The sequence below is a fragment of the Schistocerca piceifrons genome, chromosome 5, assembly GCF_021461385.2.
Source record: "Schistocerca piceifrons isolate TAMUIC-IGC-003096 chromosome 5, iqSchPice1.1, whole genome shotgun sequence".
NCBI classification, from domain to species: Eukaryota; Metazoa; Arthropoda; class Insecta; order Orthoptera; family Acrididae; genus Schistocerca; species Schistocerca piceifrons.
In genome coordinates, this window is record NC_060142.1 from 236,700,419 (window position 1) to 236,719,519 (window position 19,101).

Genomic DNA, 19,101 nt, shown 5'->3' on the forward strand with positions numbered 1-19,101 from the left:
GAAATTAATCATAGCGTAGACCCAGGACTTCACTAGCATCTAGTGTAATCAACAGAATGAAATTTAACAGCTACAAAAAAAAAGACAAAAATGGAGAGAGAGAGAGACAGAAGGATGGCTACGTTAACAACGCACAGAATGTACAATTTCCTTTTCAGTGACCAGAGAGGAAAGTGAAGCTAGTGACATCACCGATTTGATATTCATCGTTTTCCCGCGGAAGGCATGTGATAGCCTGCGTAGAAGACGAAACGAGATGAGATGAGACGAACAGAAAGGAGATGACAGAGCTCCCCGATAAGCTATCGCGGCGGAGGGGGTCGACGGCCGACGCCGGAAGCGCCTGCGGATGTTTCGCAGACGGCGTTCCCACAGCGACAGCGCCTGCCAGGGCCTAACCATCATCTCCTACTGGACAGCGCCAAATACGGCGCTATAGCCGACTAGCATGTTGTTGATGCACACGGAGATGATCCTCTGGCCTCTGTCAAGGAAGACAGTCCACATGTTTTTCCAGGTATGCCATATCCAACTGAAGCCATTCGTTGATATTCAGACCATGTATATTACCAAACTGGGCGGGTTTTGATTGCTACATTTCACCCTCTGTTCCAAACAATCCCAGACAGTTTCTGTGGGATTAATATTGGGTGATTTAGCGGGACTTTCGAGGTGCAGTGGGGTGCGTGAGTGTTCCTCAGACCAGGAAAGTATGCTTGAAACCCTGTGACCACGGCTGTTGTAAAGCGATATCTCCACCAATAATGTTGAAATAAACTTACTGTTTAATGGTTACAGTGACCTGACTGAGTAAGCCCAAATTAACGTACAAAAAATACCCTCAAAACATGACAGAACCACGTCCAGCGTAAACTACTCTCTCCACACACTGCAAGTTAAACGCCTCATTCCAGTAAGCTACTGTCCAGCTTTTTTGTTGTCTGGCTCATTTAAAAAGTAAGTCTTTGTGTGCTGCTCTAAGCAATCGCTGTTGGACCTGTGGTTGGTTTGGGGGAGGGGACCAAACAGCGAGGTCATTGGTCCTAGCTATTGGAATCAGCAGACACATACCAATACCTGGGTGTAACACTTTGTAGGGATATGAAATGGAATGATCACATAGGCTCAGTAGTAGGTAAAGCAGGTGGTAGACTTCAGTTTATTGGTAGAATACTGTGAAAGTGCAGTCAATATACTAGAGTAATTGCTTACAAATCACTCGTTAAACCCATCCTAGAATATTGCTCAAGAGTTTGGGATCAGTACCAAATAGGAATAACAGCAGAAAGTAACGTTCACAGAAAAGGGCAGCTCGAATGGTCACACGTTTGTTTGATCCGTGGGAGAGTGTCACAGAGATACTGAAGGAACTGAACTGGCAGACTCTTGAAGACAGAAGTAAACTATCCACGAGAAAGTCTATTAACAAAGTTTCAAGAACCGGCTTTAAATATTGACTCTAGGAATATACTACAGTCCCCTACGTATCTCTCACAGGGATCGTGAGGATAAGATTAAAATAATTACTACGCGCACAGAAGCATTCAAACAAGCATTCTCCCCGCGTTCCATACGTGAATGGAACGGGAGGAAGCCCTAATAACTGGTACAATGGACGTACCCTCTGCCATGCACCTCACGCTGGTTTGCAAAGTATAGATGTAGATTTACCTAGGTATTCGACACTAAATTTCCGTCGCATGCAGTTCCCTAGGCAATATTCGCTCGGAAACTGGTTGAGATGGACCTATGTTCACTGACAGCAGTAATTCATGCCTGGTTTAAAATCTGTTGTCATTGTCTCCAGTACTCGTCGATTAGAATGTTTTTATGACCACTTTCACATGTCTACAGCATACCTTGCAGGCATTAATACATCAAGAAATCGGGTAACTCCATTCACGGCATGCCCAAACACCATAACTCCTTTCTGCTCTTCTGCCATTACGTCAGCGGTGGTGGGTCACATGACCGGCCGGTACGAGTTGTACACCATATATAGCACCCCAAAGAGACCAGCGTGCTCTTTTGATAAGATGGCTAATATTTTGTTCTGTGGGCTTATTTACTAACGCGAAGGAACTAAAGGAAGATTAGGATTTATCATCCCGTTGACAACGAGGTCATTAGAGACGGAGCACACCCTCGAAATGGACCAGCATGGGGAAGAAAATCAATCTTCGATTCTTCAAAGAAACTCTCCAAATGTATGGCTTAGCGATTTAAGGAAACCACAGAAAACCTACATCAGCCTGGCCAAGCGTGGTTCCGAACTCTCAGACCATTTACTGATACGTCTCTTTGAAAATGTAGTTGTGGAGTGGCTCGTAGGCACATAGATTTTGTTCCAGGGTCACAAAAAAAAACCAACAAGTGATAAATTCAGTTTTTGAAAAGAGAGAATAACCACATGTAGCAAATTTCGGCTGTAATGTTACAGTGTACACGGCCAAGCCATTTATATTTAATTAGTGGTCAACTTAAGCACTTCGCCTATCCGTTCACGCTCCTAGACCGACACAGACCTCCATATGCCACACTGTTTACATCCTTTTGCAATAGGCCACTTTATTCATCGCCTGATGCGCGCAACATTACTGGATTCCCGTAACAGGGAGAATGGGACTACAGGGAATCGTGAACAATGTTTTTAACATCGTATGCCCAACTAGGCTTGTAATACTTACAGTACTTGTATGTCTGAAAGAACATACATCGTTGACGATCCATAACTGAGGACCGTCAACAATGTATGTTTATGTTCTTTCAGACACGCAAGTAAGTAATCTTGTCCTCTTGGCCATTAACAGCTCAAGAGTTACGCTGACCTGTTTTCATGAGTTACGAACTCTGGTCTGGGTACAAAACTTAAAGGGGTTGACTATTTTTACCATTCTGCATGTGAACTTCATTTCTGTGATTGTTGTGGCCGTACCTACTATGGTTGCACTGTTAGGGCCATCCTCACATGTGCTATTTTTCCGCACACTTCTGTCTGTGAGCATAAAATAATTTCTGGTGTGATACAGCTTCATTTAGTCCAAGGAGAAACGTTAGTAATTACCAAGAATGAAATAAAGTGTTTATTTTAAATAAATCTACGCAGCAAAATAATTTACTTTGAGAGATTACATTTCGATGACAAGTGGCGGGTGTCTCCATGTGCGAACAGAGGCTAGGACCTCCCTTGTCACAGCGTCGTGAAAGATACAAGGTCTCCTTTCCCACTCGGATCTTGTACTCCGTCTCTAATGATCTCATCGTCGACGAGACGATAAATTCTAATCTGTCACCGTTATTCTAATGCTTCTACATTACAATACTATGACCTCTTCATTGACAGGGCGTGAAATCTTACTCCACCTTTTCTTTAAGATTAACAGAAGTGCTTAGTATATTTCATAACCAGAGTCAGTAATAGAAGCAGGTTATCCTCGTTTCTGCCAATATTCAAGGATCAAAATTCTGATAGGCCAGATTGGAGAAACTGTTCTTTCAATCCAAATGTCCCTTTATAAAGGTCGCTGTGCAAGGTAACTTGTATTACGGGCAGTAAATTCATTGCTGTACCATTCTCCAAGATACATCTTTTTCGAAGTATTTCATGTAATGGTATGCCTTGCTTTCTGCATCTACTGACTGTGAGACGCTGTAAAATTTCACCCATTCTCTACCTGGCTATGCAGAGTCATGCCAATTCGTTCCAGGTAATTCATCTGTCGAATCGCTTCCCCTGACATGTTGTTACGCGATTATTTTTTTCCTCGCTCACAGTGGCCTTGCTTTCATCTCGAAGCTGGGGTCTTCCCACGTGTTCATACGGTGAGACAACAATCAGTTTTGTCGCCTTACCTTCAGTACACTATCGTTACAAGGTGTATGAGCAAGGGTCTGGATTACAGACTCCTGAAGGTTAATGTTCGTTTATTGTTCCTCTTAAGAGAAGCCTTACTTTAGGAAAAAAATTACCCACAGGTTCATCCGCGGTTGCTTTTCTATACGGATATGATGCTCTGTATGAAAGCGCTTGATTACAAATATGCTTGTCGCTTCTTTCATCTCTGGATGCTTTGTTGTCGTGCAAACTGCCATGCCTCATCGTGGATCAGAGCCCACGTTAAGCTGCATAATGTAGGCCGTGCGCAGCAGCAACCAGCTATAATACGTCTGTGCTTTATCGCTCTGAAAACACCGTTGCCAGTTTCGAATTCATATATTCATCGTCAGATTGCTTACATGCTTTTGTTAAAATACTTGGTACGTTAGTTTACAAATTAACTGCCCTAGAATAAACAAAAAAATCACAGTTTCAAAGGTATGACAATGATGGATGCGCTACCAACTCGTGTTAGGAGGCATTTACATGAAATGACAGCTTGGAACATTTGTTTTCATTGTATTTCTCCAGTAGTAACATTCATGTTATTCTTCATTAATTTTACCTACAACCACAGTTGTCTTCATTACTATTCATGTTCGTTAGTAATGGCAATAATATTGAAGACCACTGTGAGTGTACGCAAAAAAATGAAGAACAACACGGGAAATGAAGTTTCCTGTCAGATTAAAAATGTGTTCTGGACCGGGACTCCAGTCTGGGAGATGAAGTTTCCTGTCAGATTAAAAGTGTGTTCTGGACCGGGACTCCAGTCTGAGATTTTCGCCTTTCACAGGCAAGTGCCAACGGACTGAGCTGTCTCATTTTTTTGTTTTTTTTTTTTTACTAAATCTTTTATTGCACTAAAATGCAATAAATTACAAGGCAGAAGTAAAGCTGTGAGGACGGGGCGTGAGTCATGCTTGGGTAGCTCAATTGGTAGAGCACTTCCCCGCGAAAGGCAAAGGTCCTGAGTTCGAGTCTCGGTCCAGCACATAGTTTTAATCTGACAGGAAGCGCACACTCCGCTGCAGAGTGAAAATCTCGTTCTGGAAACATCCCTCAGGCTGAAGCTAAGCCATGTCTCCGCAATATCCTTTCTTTCAGGAGTGCTAGTTCTGCAAGGTTCGCAAGAGAGCTTCTGTAAAGTTTGGAAGGTACGAGACGAGATACTGGCAGAAGTAAAGCTGTGAGGACGGGGCGTGAGTCGTGCTTGGGTAGCTCAGTACGACCTACCGCTGACGATGCTCCAGACACAGCGAAGGAGCTCGATAGACGACAACAGGCTACTGAGGAGGCTACGGCGCCTGCACCGCACGACAACGATGGGACACTAGGGGACTGGTCAGAAAAGCCACCCCCGTGGGGAACAGATGATGCCGGAGGAACTGCTCCCACGCACTCTCCCGGTGTAAGACCGGCAGAGTGCACGGAATAATGGCAGACCATATGAGGGGACGGCGGGGGACGTTAGTCCGACAGCAGCCTATGTACGTCAAAATTAGCGACCGTACGATACCCTACCTACGTTGACCGCCATGCAACAAGCTTATCGGATAGGGTCTGTTAACATCAATAGCATTGGGACGCCGGAAAAAATCAAGATGCTCAGTGACATGATAAAGGCTGCGGATTTAGACATCGCACTATTACAAGAAGTTCGGGTACTTCCCCCCTCGGACTTTTACGGTTACGACATTTACTGTTCCCCGTGTGACGAGAGAGGCGTTGGCACAGCTATACTACTAAAGGAAGGGATACGTGCAGACGAAGTAGAGTATTTGCCTTCTGCCCGTGGTACGGCCGTGACCATAGGTGGAATACGTTTGATCAACATTTACGCACCGTCAGGCTCGGATAAGAGAAGGGACAGAGCAGATTTTTACGCCCATGAGGTTGCACCGTTGTTCCAGGGACGATACGATGGTTGCATACTCGGCGGAGATTTTAATTGTGTGCTCAACAGAAAGGACCAACAACCTAACTATACTACCAGCCACGAACTTAGGGAGTTGGTCAACGGGATGGAATTAGTCGATACATGGGACCTGAAGTATCGCAACCAACCAGGATATACATTTTTTACTAGCCACTCCGCGGGCCGTTTGGACCGAATTTACGTTTCAAGGACGTTATCAATGTCGACGGTGGACGCAGAAATATGGCCGACAGCGTTTACAGACCACGAGGCATATATTTGTACGGTTAACCTTGATAGACAGCAGGTATGGAGACGGAGGGGTAATTGGAAGATGAACGTCTCCCACCTGCGAGATGCAGAATGCCGACGCATGGTGGACGACGCGTGGCATGGCTGCCTCCGTCGACGAAATTCTTTCGGTTCTGTCCTGCAGTGGTGGATCGAGTGCGCGAAGCCAGCTTTACGGAGGACGTTAATAGGTTACGGGAAGGAGGTTTCTCAATGGCAGCGCACGACCACTGAGTTTTACTTTACGGCTCTCCGGGAACTGTTAGCTCAACCACCTACACCAGACCGCCAGACGGCCGTGCACCGAGTTAAGGCGAAGCTGGTACAACTTGCGACGCAGAGGATGGCAGATACGATGATACGCGCGAGGTCGCCGGATTTCCTGCCCAACGAGGTTCCCTCGATGCATTACGTGATAAAGGAAAGGCGAAGAAGTCGCAGGAATTTAATACATGAGATCGATCTCGGCGACGGCTGTCGTTTTACAACAGAAAGGGGCATCGCACAGGCGTTCACGGATCATTTTAGCAGATTCTATGCGAGCAACGGGGAGGGTCAGAGGGAGTTGGGGAACGTCCTGGAAGAGATCCCAGACGCGACGAGTGTGAACGGGGAAGCAGACGGGTTATCTGAAATTACGTGTGAAGAGCTGGAGGAAGCGATTACACGAGGTGCTTGCAACAAGTCCCCAGGTCCAGATGGATTCCCGTTGGAATTTTACCGTGCCTTTGTGACCATTATGACACCGATGTGGCTATGTATGTTTAATGAGCTTCTGCGGCAAGAGGTACCGGTTCACATTCAATTCACAGGAGGACTTATGATACCGATACCGAAGCCCCGTGGTGGCAAACGGCCTTGTGATTATCGCCCCTTGACCCTCCTTAATAGTGACTACAAGATCTTCATGCGCATCCTGGGAAGTCGTATCAAAAAGTCGCTGGAGAATCGAATACATGCCGATCAGACTTGTCTTGGCGGCATCACTAATATCCACACAGCCTTGGGAGACTATCGTGACGTCGTCGCCCTCGCGGCTGCATGCCGCCTCCGGGGGGCTATGGTTGCAGTAGATTTCGATCATGCTTTTGATCGCGTGGATCATGTGTACCTCGCGGCGGTGATGAACAGGATGGGTGTCTCGCCATTATTGACCAATGCTGTGATGCGGCTGTTGCACGGCGCCAGATCAGCGATGGTGGACAACGGAGGGAGAACTGAGTATTTTAAGATCTTAAGATCAGTGAGACAGGGTTGCCCCTCGTCGATCCTCCTTTATGCGATCGCCTTAGAACCGTGTCTCGCAGGCCTTCGCCGCCGTCTTACCGGGATCTCCCTACGGCATTTATCATTCAAATGCAGAGCATACGCGGATGATATTGTGTTCCTCGTACGGAATGAGAGGGAGACTCAAACAGCACTGGATTGGCTACAGACGTATGGGATGGCAGCTGGAAGTGTGGTCAACTACCGAAAATCACAATTCATGCATGAAGGGCGTGGATTAGAACCAGGATGGAAGGACCCTTACCTGCGGTGGAAACCCTCCGCTGTTTGTGTATCACCTTTTATAAAGAGACAGCGAGAACGGCTGCGGACAACTACCGAAGACTGTTACTCAGAGTCCGCACGGCAGTACGACTAAACGCCCTACGGTCGATGGATACGCTGCAGCGACTGTTACTCGTCAACCTTTACCTCGCGCCCATGATGTGCCACCTAACACACCTTCTCCCCTTGACGCGCACGATGGCTATGAGGATTCAGGCGGCTTTTGGGTACTATGTGTGCCTGGGACAACTCTTTAAGGTACTGTACAACACGCTTACCCTCCCAGCGCGAGAGGGGGCGTTGGTTTAGTGAACGTGCACGAGAAGGCGCGTGCCATGTATATTAATACTATGCTCAAACGGTGGCGCAATAGGAATCACTCGCTTACGGGGACGATCATCGAAGAACTCGTACCGACATCGCATCTTCCTCCAGTCAGTGTCGCCCATATATCGCCCCCTTTAACGTATGTGCGCACGTTCATCGTGGAACACAGTTACGTTCGAGAGCGTTTACCGACGTCCCGACAGTCGACATCGAAGGACGTGTACCATCTGCTTCTTCGACAGATCTCCCGGAATAGGGTGGAACGCAAACATCCAGCTGTTAATTGGCAAGTGGTGTGGCGCACGGTCCACCAACCCGACCTACCTACATCAGCCAGATCAACATTGTACATTGTCGTCAACCGAAAATACCCTACAAATGATAAAAAGTACGCAATACATTTGGCGGATTCGCCCTTGTCTCAGCAATGCGGCGTGCTGGATACGGACGACCATCGGCTGGTCTGCCGCGAGGCATTGGCTGTCTGGACTCTCGCAAGAAAGATAATAGCGTTCATGAGGCGCACTATCTGTACAGCAGTCTGTGCTGACATAGTATTTTTTCCAGAGGAAACGTATTTTCCGCGTCATAAGACGAACGCAGTGGCGTGGATCGAAGGTATGACGGTCCATTACATCTATAAAGACACACGTACGAACTTACTGAACGTCCTGGATTACTGGCAATACTTGCAAGATGGACACACAACACTATTACGGCTACAAAAGTACAAGGATTGGTATGCCAATTTCCCAGTAACGGTTTTTGCGGACACGCCATATACTTGGGGTGTGCCGGGTGCGCAAAGATGAGCGGCGGTGCTTTCGTTGTGAAACCGACCAAGTAATGTGATCGACTAAGAACACTATGCGAGTATGCGACCTTCGAAAAACTCACGCTTGTACAGTTAGCAAATGGATGTACTTCAAATTTTGTTTTCATATCCAAAATACTTTTCTTTGGGGTGCCGGAGGTGGCCCCACTTCGATTTTGTTGTTATTTCATGCTGCATGGTAAGACGGCAGCGAGGTTCCTTCCAGAACAGTTATCATGTGTCAGGACGTACTATGTTTATTTTGTGAATAATAAAGGTTTCTGTTTCTCCTAAAAAAAAATAAAAAAGATGGTAGAGCACTTGCCCGCAAAAAAAAAGTGGGTAGAGCACTTGCCCGCGAAAGGCGAAGGTCCCGAGTTCGAGTCTCGGTCCGGCACACAGTTTTAATCTGCCAGGAAGTTTCATATCAGCGCACACTCCGCTGCAGAGTGAAAATCTCATTCTAGGCACAAGAACATTATTTTTTAAAAAACAAATTGTTTACGTTCTTGCGAAACATTTTCTTTATGCTATGGTGGTATAATGTTTGATTTTCTTCTCGATGAAAATAATTAGAGAAATTAAACAGCAGAAGTGCCAAATTTGCTACAGGATTTAAATTTTTCACTAAAATTTTTATGTTTTACAAGCACGTGAAGAAGTGACTTTAAGTTAATAATACGGATGATTCGTTCAGCACGACTCACGATTCGCCCTGAAAGCCTACTTTCGCCTGTACCACATCTGCCACCTTCCAAATTTCACAGCTGTTCTCCTACAGTCCTTGCAGGACTAGCACTCCTGGAAGAAAGGATATTTCGGAGACATGGTGCAGCCACAGCCTATGGGATTGTTTCCAGAACAGTCATCAATGCATTTTTCTGCGAAAGCTAAACGTTCCAGATTCGAGTCAAAATCCACCGCACAGTTTTAATCTACTAGAAAGTTTCAAATCAGCTGCAAATGCGGTGCAGAATGAAAATTGATTCTGGGAACATCAGTGGTATTCGCTGGAGAAAGACGATGAAAACAATAATGTTCCAGGTGGTCATTTCATATAAGTCGCATTCTAACACAAGCTTGCAGCACAACCATCATTGTCATACTTTTGAAATTGTGAATTTTTGTTGTTCCTAGGGCGATTCATTGTAAACCAGTGTGCCACCTGTTTTGATAAAAGTATAAATGTCGTCTGACATTCGAAACATCTAACAGTGGTTTTTCAATAAAGTAAACCAAAACCATTTTGTGACTGAATGCTGTTACACACTATTAAATGTCTGTACTATATACAGCTACTGTGTAATAATGTCTTCGTTTGGAATAATAGTTTTAAATTACAGCTTATCTAAATTGGCTGGATAATGCAGCTCAGTGGCCTGACGGAGGCAACGGCGTATAACCTCGATCAGGAACAAGCATAGTGAAGCACTGCGGTGTTCAAACAAACCTTCGGATTGAGGTAAATTTACTTGCGTCAACATACTCATTTGCACTTTCTATCCAGTCCTCTTCAAGAGCAATTATGGCGCTGTGTTCTCTTGAGAGTACAGAGTACACGCAGTTCGTTTGCTAACATTTCATGGTCTCTTCACTTTCACTGGATATCACGGAACAAGGTATAGATACAGGAAGTGCAACATCTTATTGACCCTTTACGGAGACGCAAGGGCTTTGAACTTCCACGGCATCAGTGGAAGAACATAAACCGTATCCGAACAGTACACGGAGCGTGTGTATACTAACTGCACAAATGGAGTAATCATTCCAACTTAGTGTCTGATTTTGGAGCACTGGACCAGACCAACCAGCACACTGTTTAGGACTGTAAACTGAGAGCCCACATGGATGATCCAAACGACTTTTTCATGGCTATAGCATCAAGCTTTGACTAGAGAAGGAGACTGGACATTCGCGTGTAGCAACTGTTTCTTAGTTTAATGTACATTTGTATTTAAGTCTTGTTCTTGTTTTCTTGTACTTTTGCACGTATTCCATGCGTACTGCTTTACGCTAAACAAACAAATCACGGAGAATTCTTGTAACCAGAAAAACGAATGAAGGGCCGACCAAGGATGCCTTGCGACCTTGCTAAGGCATATTTCAAATTTTTCCCTTGTTCTACGGCTGCTCCAGTTTATTAACAGGTGTTCCACGTACGTTAGCTGCTGCACTGGTAGAAAACATTACATGTGGAGCTAAATTATTTCTACAGGTCCATTTATTCATGTGCGTTACTTTGTCAGTTTACTCATTAAAAAACAACTTTCTTTAAATATCTTTTGCGTTATCTGAGAGATTCGATGGCTGATGGTCAATTCCTGAAGAATTAAAATTGCGTGCGTCGGTATTTTCTAAAAATGTAACGTGATTATTGAGGAAGTTTACCGTGATATAGCCTCATTTGAACTGCATTAAAATCTTCTTGGATTTCTTGCCGCGTCGAACCGCAGTGTGTCCGTGACTTTTCCGAAGGCATGTTCCCTCTCTCGTAAGATGAAAGGAGAGAATGTACCTCCCGAAATATCGTGGACACACTGGGGACTGACGCAGCAATAAACCCGAGGAGATTTCATTGTAGTGAAACATGAAGCTGTAAATGTGTCAATCTGGAACGTGCATTTTAAATAAGATCCAACTTCAATTTTGATTGATTTTGGAGCAGTAGTTAAGCGAGCATTATCAGACACTCAGATCCGAAGAAACTGTACAATGTCAATACTGTAGGAATGGCCAATGTGGTGATGCTTACCGGAATTCCAGGTGGTCCCCGCAGACCAGGCATTCCTGGATCACCCTGAAACATAAAGCAAATTCAGTTTAATATGCAGCAACATTGGTAGATAAGAGTATTAAATAAATGAAGTTTATATTACCATGCCGAAGATACAGTGATACCATTCTTCAAGGAATTAAATTGTGTTGGTGACTGTATTACAAAAATCTGATAAAACACAGCGCTGATATACTTCGGCTCTCAAAAAATTATCTAAAAATTTGCCCCCGGTTAGTACTCCATATCAATTTCATTTGCTATGTATTCTCACTGCATATCGCAATGTGAGTCTGTAGCAATGTCGTGGAACGTTGTGGATGCACGCGAGACATAACACACTGATGGCTTTCCTAGGCGGCAGAGGAAGCAATCTGTTAGAGGGTACGCCGGCTGCTGTGGCCGAGCGGTTCTAGGCGCTTCAGTCCGGAACCGCGCTGCTGCTACGGTCGCAGGTTCGAATCCTGCCTCGGGTATGGATGTCTGTGATGTTCTTAGGTTAGCTAGACCACCGCGGCCGGCTGTTTTTCGTGCATTGTCTTCTCACCAGACCTGGTAGCGTACATAAGGGGCGATAACAGGGTCAGATTTTGAGCGATCATTGCCTACGATACGGAGATGCCGCGTACTCTTATGAGGCAACGTTATCAGCACCTGTTAGAGTCTGAAAGGATTTCCATTTTGGATTTTCATTTTGCCGGCTGTTAGAATCGTGGCGTATCCAGGTTTTTGGGGCATTCGGATGTGACAGTGTCCCGATGTTAGACTACATGGGAACGCGAGGGCGGGAGTACTCGTCAAGGTTTTGGTCGACCACGTCTGACCACCACAAGGGAGGACTGCCGTATTCTGCATCAAGCTCACCGTAGCCCCTTCACATCTCCGCCTGCCATCTGAGAACAAGTAATCGGCTCCTTGCAACGTTCTGTTTCAGCCCGCACCATTAGTCGAAGACTATCGCCGGTTGGACCAAATATTTAACTGCCCATGCGCAAACTGCCGTTAACACAACAGCAGAATATGGAGATGACCTAGGGAGAGCGCCATTCTTCCAATGTTTTGGAGAGGCACAGCGGTTTTATCCCTGGCGTCATTATGTTGGGAGCCTTTTGGGTATGACTTCAGGTTACGACTGATACGACTGACAGCATAATGATACAGCAGGGACTTTCTGCTTCCTCATATGTTACCTCTCATGCGACAGAATCATGATGCCATTTTTCAACAGGACAGTGACCGGGTTACTAAGCCATGTCTCTGCAATAATCTTTCTTCCAGGAGTCGTAGTACAACAAGATATACAGGACAGCTTCTGTGAAGTTTGGAAGGTATGAGATAAAGTACCAATGGAAGTAAAGTTGTGGGGACGGGTCGTGAATAGTGCTTGGGTAGCTAGTCGGTAGAGCACTCGTTCGCGTGAAACGTTTGTAATCTGTCAGCAGGGAATGTTGGTGATATTATGCTGAGTATATTTTACGATTATTAGCTGTAATCAATGTTGGGCTGACGTGTGATCGCAGCACACCTTTTTGGCTTTAAATTAGCTCTGATTTTCAATATCCTTCCGTCATGTATGTATTATTCCTACCGAGTGATGTGACTTGTGCTTAAGACATTGGACTCGCTTTGGTGAGGAGCTCCGTTCAAATCCCTGTCTAATCATCCAGGTATAGGTTTCTCGCAGTTTCCCTAAACGAATAAAGGTGAGCGCTAGAACGATTCATTAAAAAAGGCGATAACCGGTTTATTAGCCCATCTTTCTCCAATCTGAATTCGTGCTCATTTTTTTCTCTAATGAATTCGTCGTCGAGAAGACATTAAAGCCTACCATCTTTTTCTTCTTAACATTCTGTTGGATCTCGAAATAAAGAAATAAAAAAAGAATTAACATTGCCACGTGAATAACGCCATGCAATTTTTGTGTAGCTCCGTATTCAAATGATACAAAATTGCGTTCTTATGTTGCGGATAAAAACGTCATGGGTATTGCTGACAAAACCGAGACGGAGAAATGGATAGAAAATTTAGTAACAAAGACCGTCTACTGCCTTTTCAATAGTGTATTTATTCCCCAGTATTCATTTCAAAAAACAGTTTCACCCTCGGGGCTAAAGCTGTTAATCGGAGGAATGGCAACAAGAAAGAACCGAAAGGGGTGTATTTTCATGCAATAGTGTAAACAACATGTGGAAGTTATTTCATTGCAATTACATACACACTATCTGATCAGAAGTATCCGAACATTTATTAGCGGACACTAACGTGGTAAGGGTGCACCTTCCGCTTTTATGGCGGCCCGAACTCTTCTGGGGACACTTTCAATGAGCTGTCTGAATATCTCTGAAGGAATGGCAGCCCATTCTTCCTCAAGTGCCGAAACCAGAGAAGATATTGTTGTTGAACGCCGTGGCCTGCAGCCTGGTCGACTTTCTGACTCATCCCAGAAGTATTCAAATCGGGAGCCTGGGCAGGCTAGTCCATTTCAGGAACGTTATTGTCCACAAAACAATGCCTAACAGATGCTGCTTTATAACATGGTGTCTTGGCATGGCGCCGACCGTTGTGGCCAAGCGGTTTTAGGCGCTTCAATTCGGAACCGCGCGACTGTTGCGGTCGCTGGTTCGAATCCTGCCTCGGTCATGGATGTGTGTCATGTCCTTAGGTTAGTTAGTTTTAAGTAGTTCTTAGTCTAGGGGAATGGTGACCTCAGATTTTAAGTCCCATAGTGCGTAGAGCTATTTGAACCATTTTGAACCTTGTCATGGCGATACATTCAATATCTCCGAACTGCTCCTCTACTGTAAACATTACTCAAAACTGTACTCATATCCTTCAGCAATGAGTGTTTGCTTAAGCGCAATAAGGTGACCACTGCCTAACCACACCTATTCCTCAGCAACCACCTCCGCCGTACTTCACTTTTGGCGCTACACATGATGGCAGGTAACTTTCGTCAGGGATTCGTCAAACACAAATCCTTAAACCCTTCCATCGTATTGCAACAGCGTATAGCATGATTCGTCACTCCACATCATTCGCTTCTATTTATCCACTAAACACAGGCGTCGCTCTTGACACCACCTCAAGCGTCGCTTAGCGCTGACTACAGAATGTGCCGCTTATGAGGAGCTGCTCGACCGACGTAACCCTATCCTTCTTACTCCCTGCAGCACACAGTCGTTATGCCAGCTGCACTGGTGAGAGCACTTTGGAATTCACGAGTGATTCCTTCTGCTGATTTCGTGTGATTTCTTAGATCTACTCTGCAATGCTCGACGGTCTCTATCCGTCAGTACATGAAGTGTGTCTGGTCTGTGGTACTTCCTTCGCGTTTACACGTCACAATTACATCGCCAACAGTCCACTTGCGCGGCAGGGAAACGATTGAAATGTCTCTGATGGATTTGTTACTCATGTGACATTCAACGGCTAATACACATTCGACCCATTCTCGTTTGAGACTGGTGGGTCCGCCGCTCGTGGAATCAAGTGATCAGTTCCGCATTACGTAGGGGTGTCCGGATACTTTTGATCAGATAACGTACAACAGAAACCAACAACGTTTGTAGATACTCGCTTTTGGCGCGTTGACGTAGCACTGAAGACCCTTCGGTAATCATCTGGAGCTGCTATGATAAAACTACATATTTTTTTTATAATTATTATCTTGTTTCACAAGGCAACATTTTACATTTTTCGGTATTGCAAGATTACACATCAAATTTGATTTTCATCTTCCATTCTTGTCAATCTGCCCATAAATTTTCTTCAGTATTTCGTCTTCTGATAGCGGTCTGAATTCCTTGAGTCCATGTGGTCGGCGGCCTCCCTCTTTCCTTTCTCCCTGGTGGCTCCCATTCCTTAATTCTCTGTGGTGACCTCTCCTCTGACATCCTTTTTGTATCTCCTTACCATAACAATTGTTTCCTTCTATAAAATCTGCAGCTGAACTTGTAACGTCCATTTTCTTCTTGATGATTTCTTTTCTGATTCTTTTTTGCCTAGATATCCCTGTGGATCGCCTCCAGAACTCCATCTTTGTTACCATCAACCTTTTTACTATTTGCGATTTAACTTTCCATACTTCTGATCCATATGTCATAATGTTTCTGATAATTGTATTGAAGGCTTTTCTTTTTGTTTCCTTTCTAATCTGTTGGTCCCATAAAATACCATTTATTGTTCCAATAGTAAACTTCCCAGAATACCATTTATTGTTCCAATAGTAAACTTCCCAGCATTTATTCTCGAATTAATTTCCTTGTCTTGTTTGCCATCTTGTGTGATACTGACTCACTTATATTTGTACTCTTCAGTGTGATTAATGGTTCCCATCCCTTTTCTCGAGTGTCAAATCTTGATTTGTGTCTCAAACTACCATATTTTTATTCCTGTTGACCTACGGTCCCATTGTTTACACTCCTCTGTTAATTTCCTTATAATGTGCTCTATGTTTTCTCTATCTTGTGCCAAAATTAACTTGTCATCAGTAAATTGTAATGAATATATCTTAATATCATTTACTGAGACTTCTATGTTTTTACATTTTATTTTCCAGTTTTCCATTGCTTTCTTCTGTATGTATTTTGAAACTGTTGCTGACAGACTGCATCCCTGACGTAATCCTTTTGTAACTTTAAATCCGGATGAGCGACAATTTTGTATTTTCATTCATGCTATAGAGTTTTCGCAAAAGTTCCGAATTTCTTTAATTGTGGTGGAACTAATGTTAAACGTTTCTAAAGCTTTACACAAGTTACATATGGATATATTATCATACGCTTTTCCTGTGTCTACATATACTAAATGAAGGGGTTAATTTCTAACGTTTTCTTTTCAATTATTTGTTGCAAGCAAAATATATGATCTATAGTTGATCTCCCTGAAGACAGCTTGTTCCTCGGCCTCCATTTCCTTGAATTCTGTTTCCAAAAAATGTGTGATAATCCTTCCATAAGGTCTGCTAAATACATTAGTTACAGTTATTCCTCTATAGTTCTCGCACTCATTTTTTCTTCCTTTCTTGTGGGTTCTTGATATAAATCCTACTTTCCGGTCTTCTGGTATGGCCTCGCCATTTATGCATTTCTCAAAAAGGCTTCTCAAAAGTTCATTTAATTTATCCGCATTTATATTCAGTTGGTACGCCTCCAATTCTAGTAGCACTTCCTTCTTTTAAAGTTTTAATTGATTTTTTTGCTACTTCCATGTCCTGTGAAATGCTGGCGTTATTTACTGTTTCTTCTATATCGTTATTAATTGTATCCAAAAATTCTCCTCTGTTTTCAGTCAGTAATTCTTTGAAGTATTTTTCCCAAGGCTGGATACTAATGTAGTTAATTTGCTGAATTTCTTTAGAATCTTTTCTCAAATTTTTCAATATTTTCCGTGCCTCTGAGCTTCTGTTACCTTCAATTATACTATTCATTTTATTACAGGTATTTTCCCAATCCTTATTTTTTGCTTCTGTCACCATTTTCCTCATTTTTGCTTGATGTACTATGAATTCTACCTTGTCGTGGATACTTTGTGTATTTAGCCATTTTAAATATTTTTCTTTCTTTATTTGTACCTCTTTCTCTATTTCTGCATCAAAATAATATAAAGGTTATTTTTTCTCATACTTAATTTCTTCGCCCACGGCTTCTTTAGCTGCCTCATGTATATTTATATTGCATACCTGTACTGTTAAATTCTGTTTCAGTTAACTTTTCATCTAACTTTTCATTTTCTAGACTATGTACATTATACTTTGGGATTTTTATTACAGTTTTAAAATCTTCCTCCTCATTAACAATTTCTTCTTTATTTTTCATATCTACATACGGAAACACAATTTTATAGTTAACCAGATGTGGTCACTCTAGGTTCCTCCTCTGTAAGCTCTGACGTCTCGTGTTTTTAAAACTGTTTTTGACGAATTATTATGTAATCAGTTATTGATTTTAATTAAAGTGTTTCCTCATGCCATGGACAGATATGAACTCCCCTCCATCTAAAATGTGAGACCATTGATTTATTCACTGCTTCATCTCGCTCTATGCAGGCCCGTACATATCTAAGTTAGTCATTCTGGACCCGTTCACAAGTTCTCTTAGCAAATGTTTTACTATGTCTGTAGTATCCGTTGGTAATCACCTATCTGGCACAATTAAGTATGGGCAGTCAAGTGTTTTATAAATGCCCATCAGCATAAATCGCTATTAAGTACTAAGATTGCCTAAGAAGTTCGATGGACAGAATTATAATACAAATGGAACAGTAGATAAAAACAAAATAACTTGCTCGCTTTAAAAACTGTCTCAATTGGCCGCAATATCCTTACTGCAGCGTTTATAACAAGCAACTTCAGCAAAGGCTCCCTTTGGAATCAAATGAAGCAACCTTTGGACGACTGGCGAAATGCGGCGCAGACGGCAATGCACAGCGGCCGTGATGGTTGCCTACTGCACTCCGGGTCGAACTGTCGGAACTGCGACCCATCACAAGTGATGACGATTTGAAGCAAAGATAGATCTCAGCCCCATGAATGGAGGAATAATAAGGGGAGTTGTCATGACGTCACAAACTTGAAGCCGACGTCCGCCATTTTATTCGCCGCAAACATTAGCTTCTGAAGGAAGTGATTTGATCAAAAATGTCAGCTTGTGTCTTTTACAGGTGTGTTAATCATTCTGATTACAGTCTGAAGCCTAAAGGAATCACATTTCATTCGTACGTGGATTCGTTCAGGTGATATTTTCCTTTATATAAATGAATTTTGGCTGCGCTGTTTACATTTACTGAAGTTGTTTTATTTCTGTCATTTGGCTCGAGGTTTCCAATCATTGCAACCCGAAAAGCTTTCTGTGTGAACGCTGTGAGATGGAAAAATTGAAAATCGACCAAACATACAAAGATATGCCCTCTGCATTTTCGGAATGAGAACAGAGACAATATCAATTTCGTCAGCATGTATGCTGGGTTACAAAGCAGCCTTTTCACATCGTACAGCTCTCTTCTTGGTTGTTGTAAACGTGTAACAAAAAGAAAGTTACTCTGACGAGGCGAAATACTTCGCATTAATGAATCAAACAAGCGTTTAAGAGGCCAGAAAAACGTCTGAAAATGGCTCACTGACGCCATGTTATTCGCGAAAGCACAGTAACATTTTCTTTTGAAAACAACTGTTGCGTTCGCGCTACAGAAGTTAAGAACAAGAAATTTGTTTTGGGGCACCTAACATGATGGCGTTGTCTTCAAAGCAACGTGCAGCATAAATCTGTAGCGCCATCTCGCCTTACTAAACCTCCACACGCGGTGACGAAATCTCCAATAGCTTCCACACGTACATTTTTCTCATGAATCAGCTCGTGGTCACAAACAGGTAAACAGTTTCCTTTCCGTCCCGGAAGCAATTGAATCTTTTATAAACACGTTTCTGGGTCTTGATTTCTGTTCGTTGCACTTGCCCTAACACGGCGTACGTCTACATCTCCTTTAGTTTTTTTTAATTTTTTTCGAACAGTTTTGATTTAGGAAAGAGAAGAAAGATTTGGGTTTAAAGTCTC

General features: G+C 43.4%; 1 protein-coding gene across 1 annotated transcript in view; it reads right to left on the bottom strand.

Moving 5' to 3' along the window:
* LOC124798235 (collagen alpha-5(IV) chain-like) overlaps nucleotides 1-19,101 on the bottom strand; it is a 597,808-nt gene that overhangs the window by 180,388 nt on the left and 398,319 nt on the right. The window contains exon 3 of the mRNA XM_047261550.1: nucleotides 11,531-11,575. Within this exon, the coding sequence (XP_047117506.1) occupies nucleotides 11,531-11,575 (45 nt within the window). The remainder of the gene's footprint in view (nucleotides 1-11,530; nucleotides 11,576-19,101) is intronic.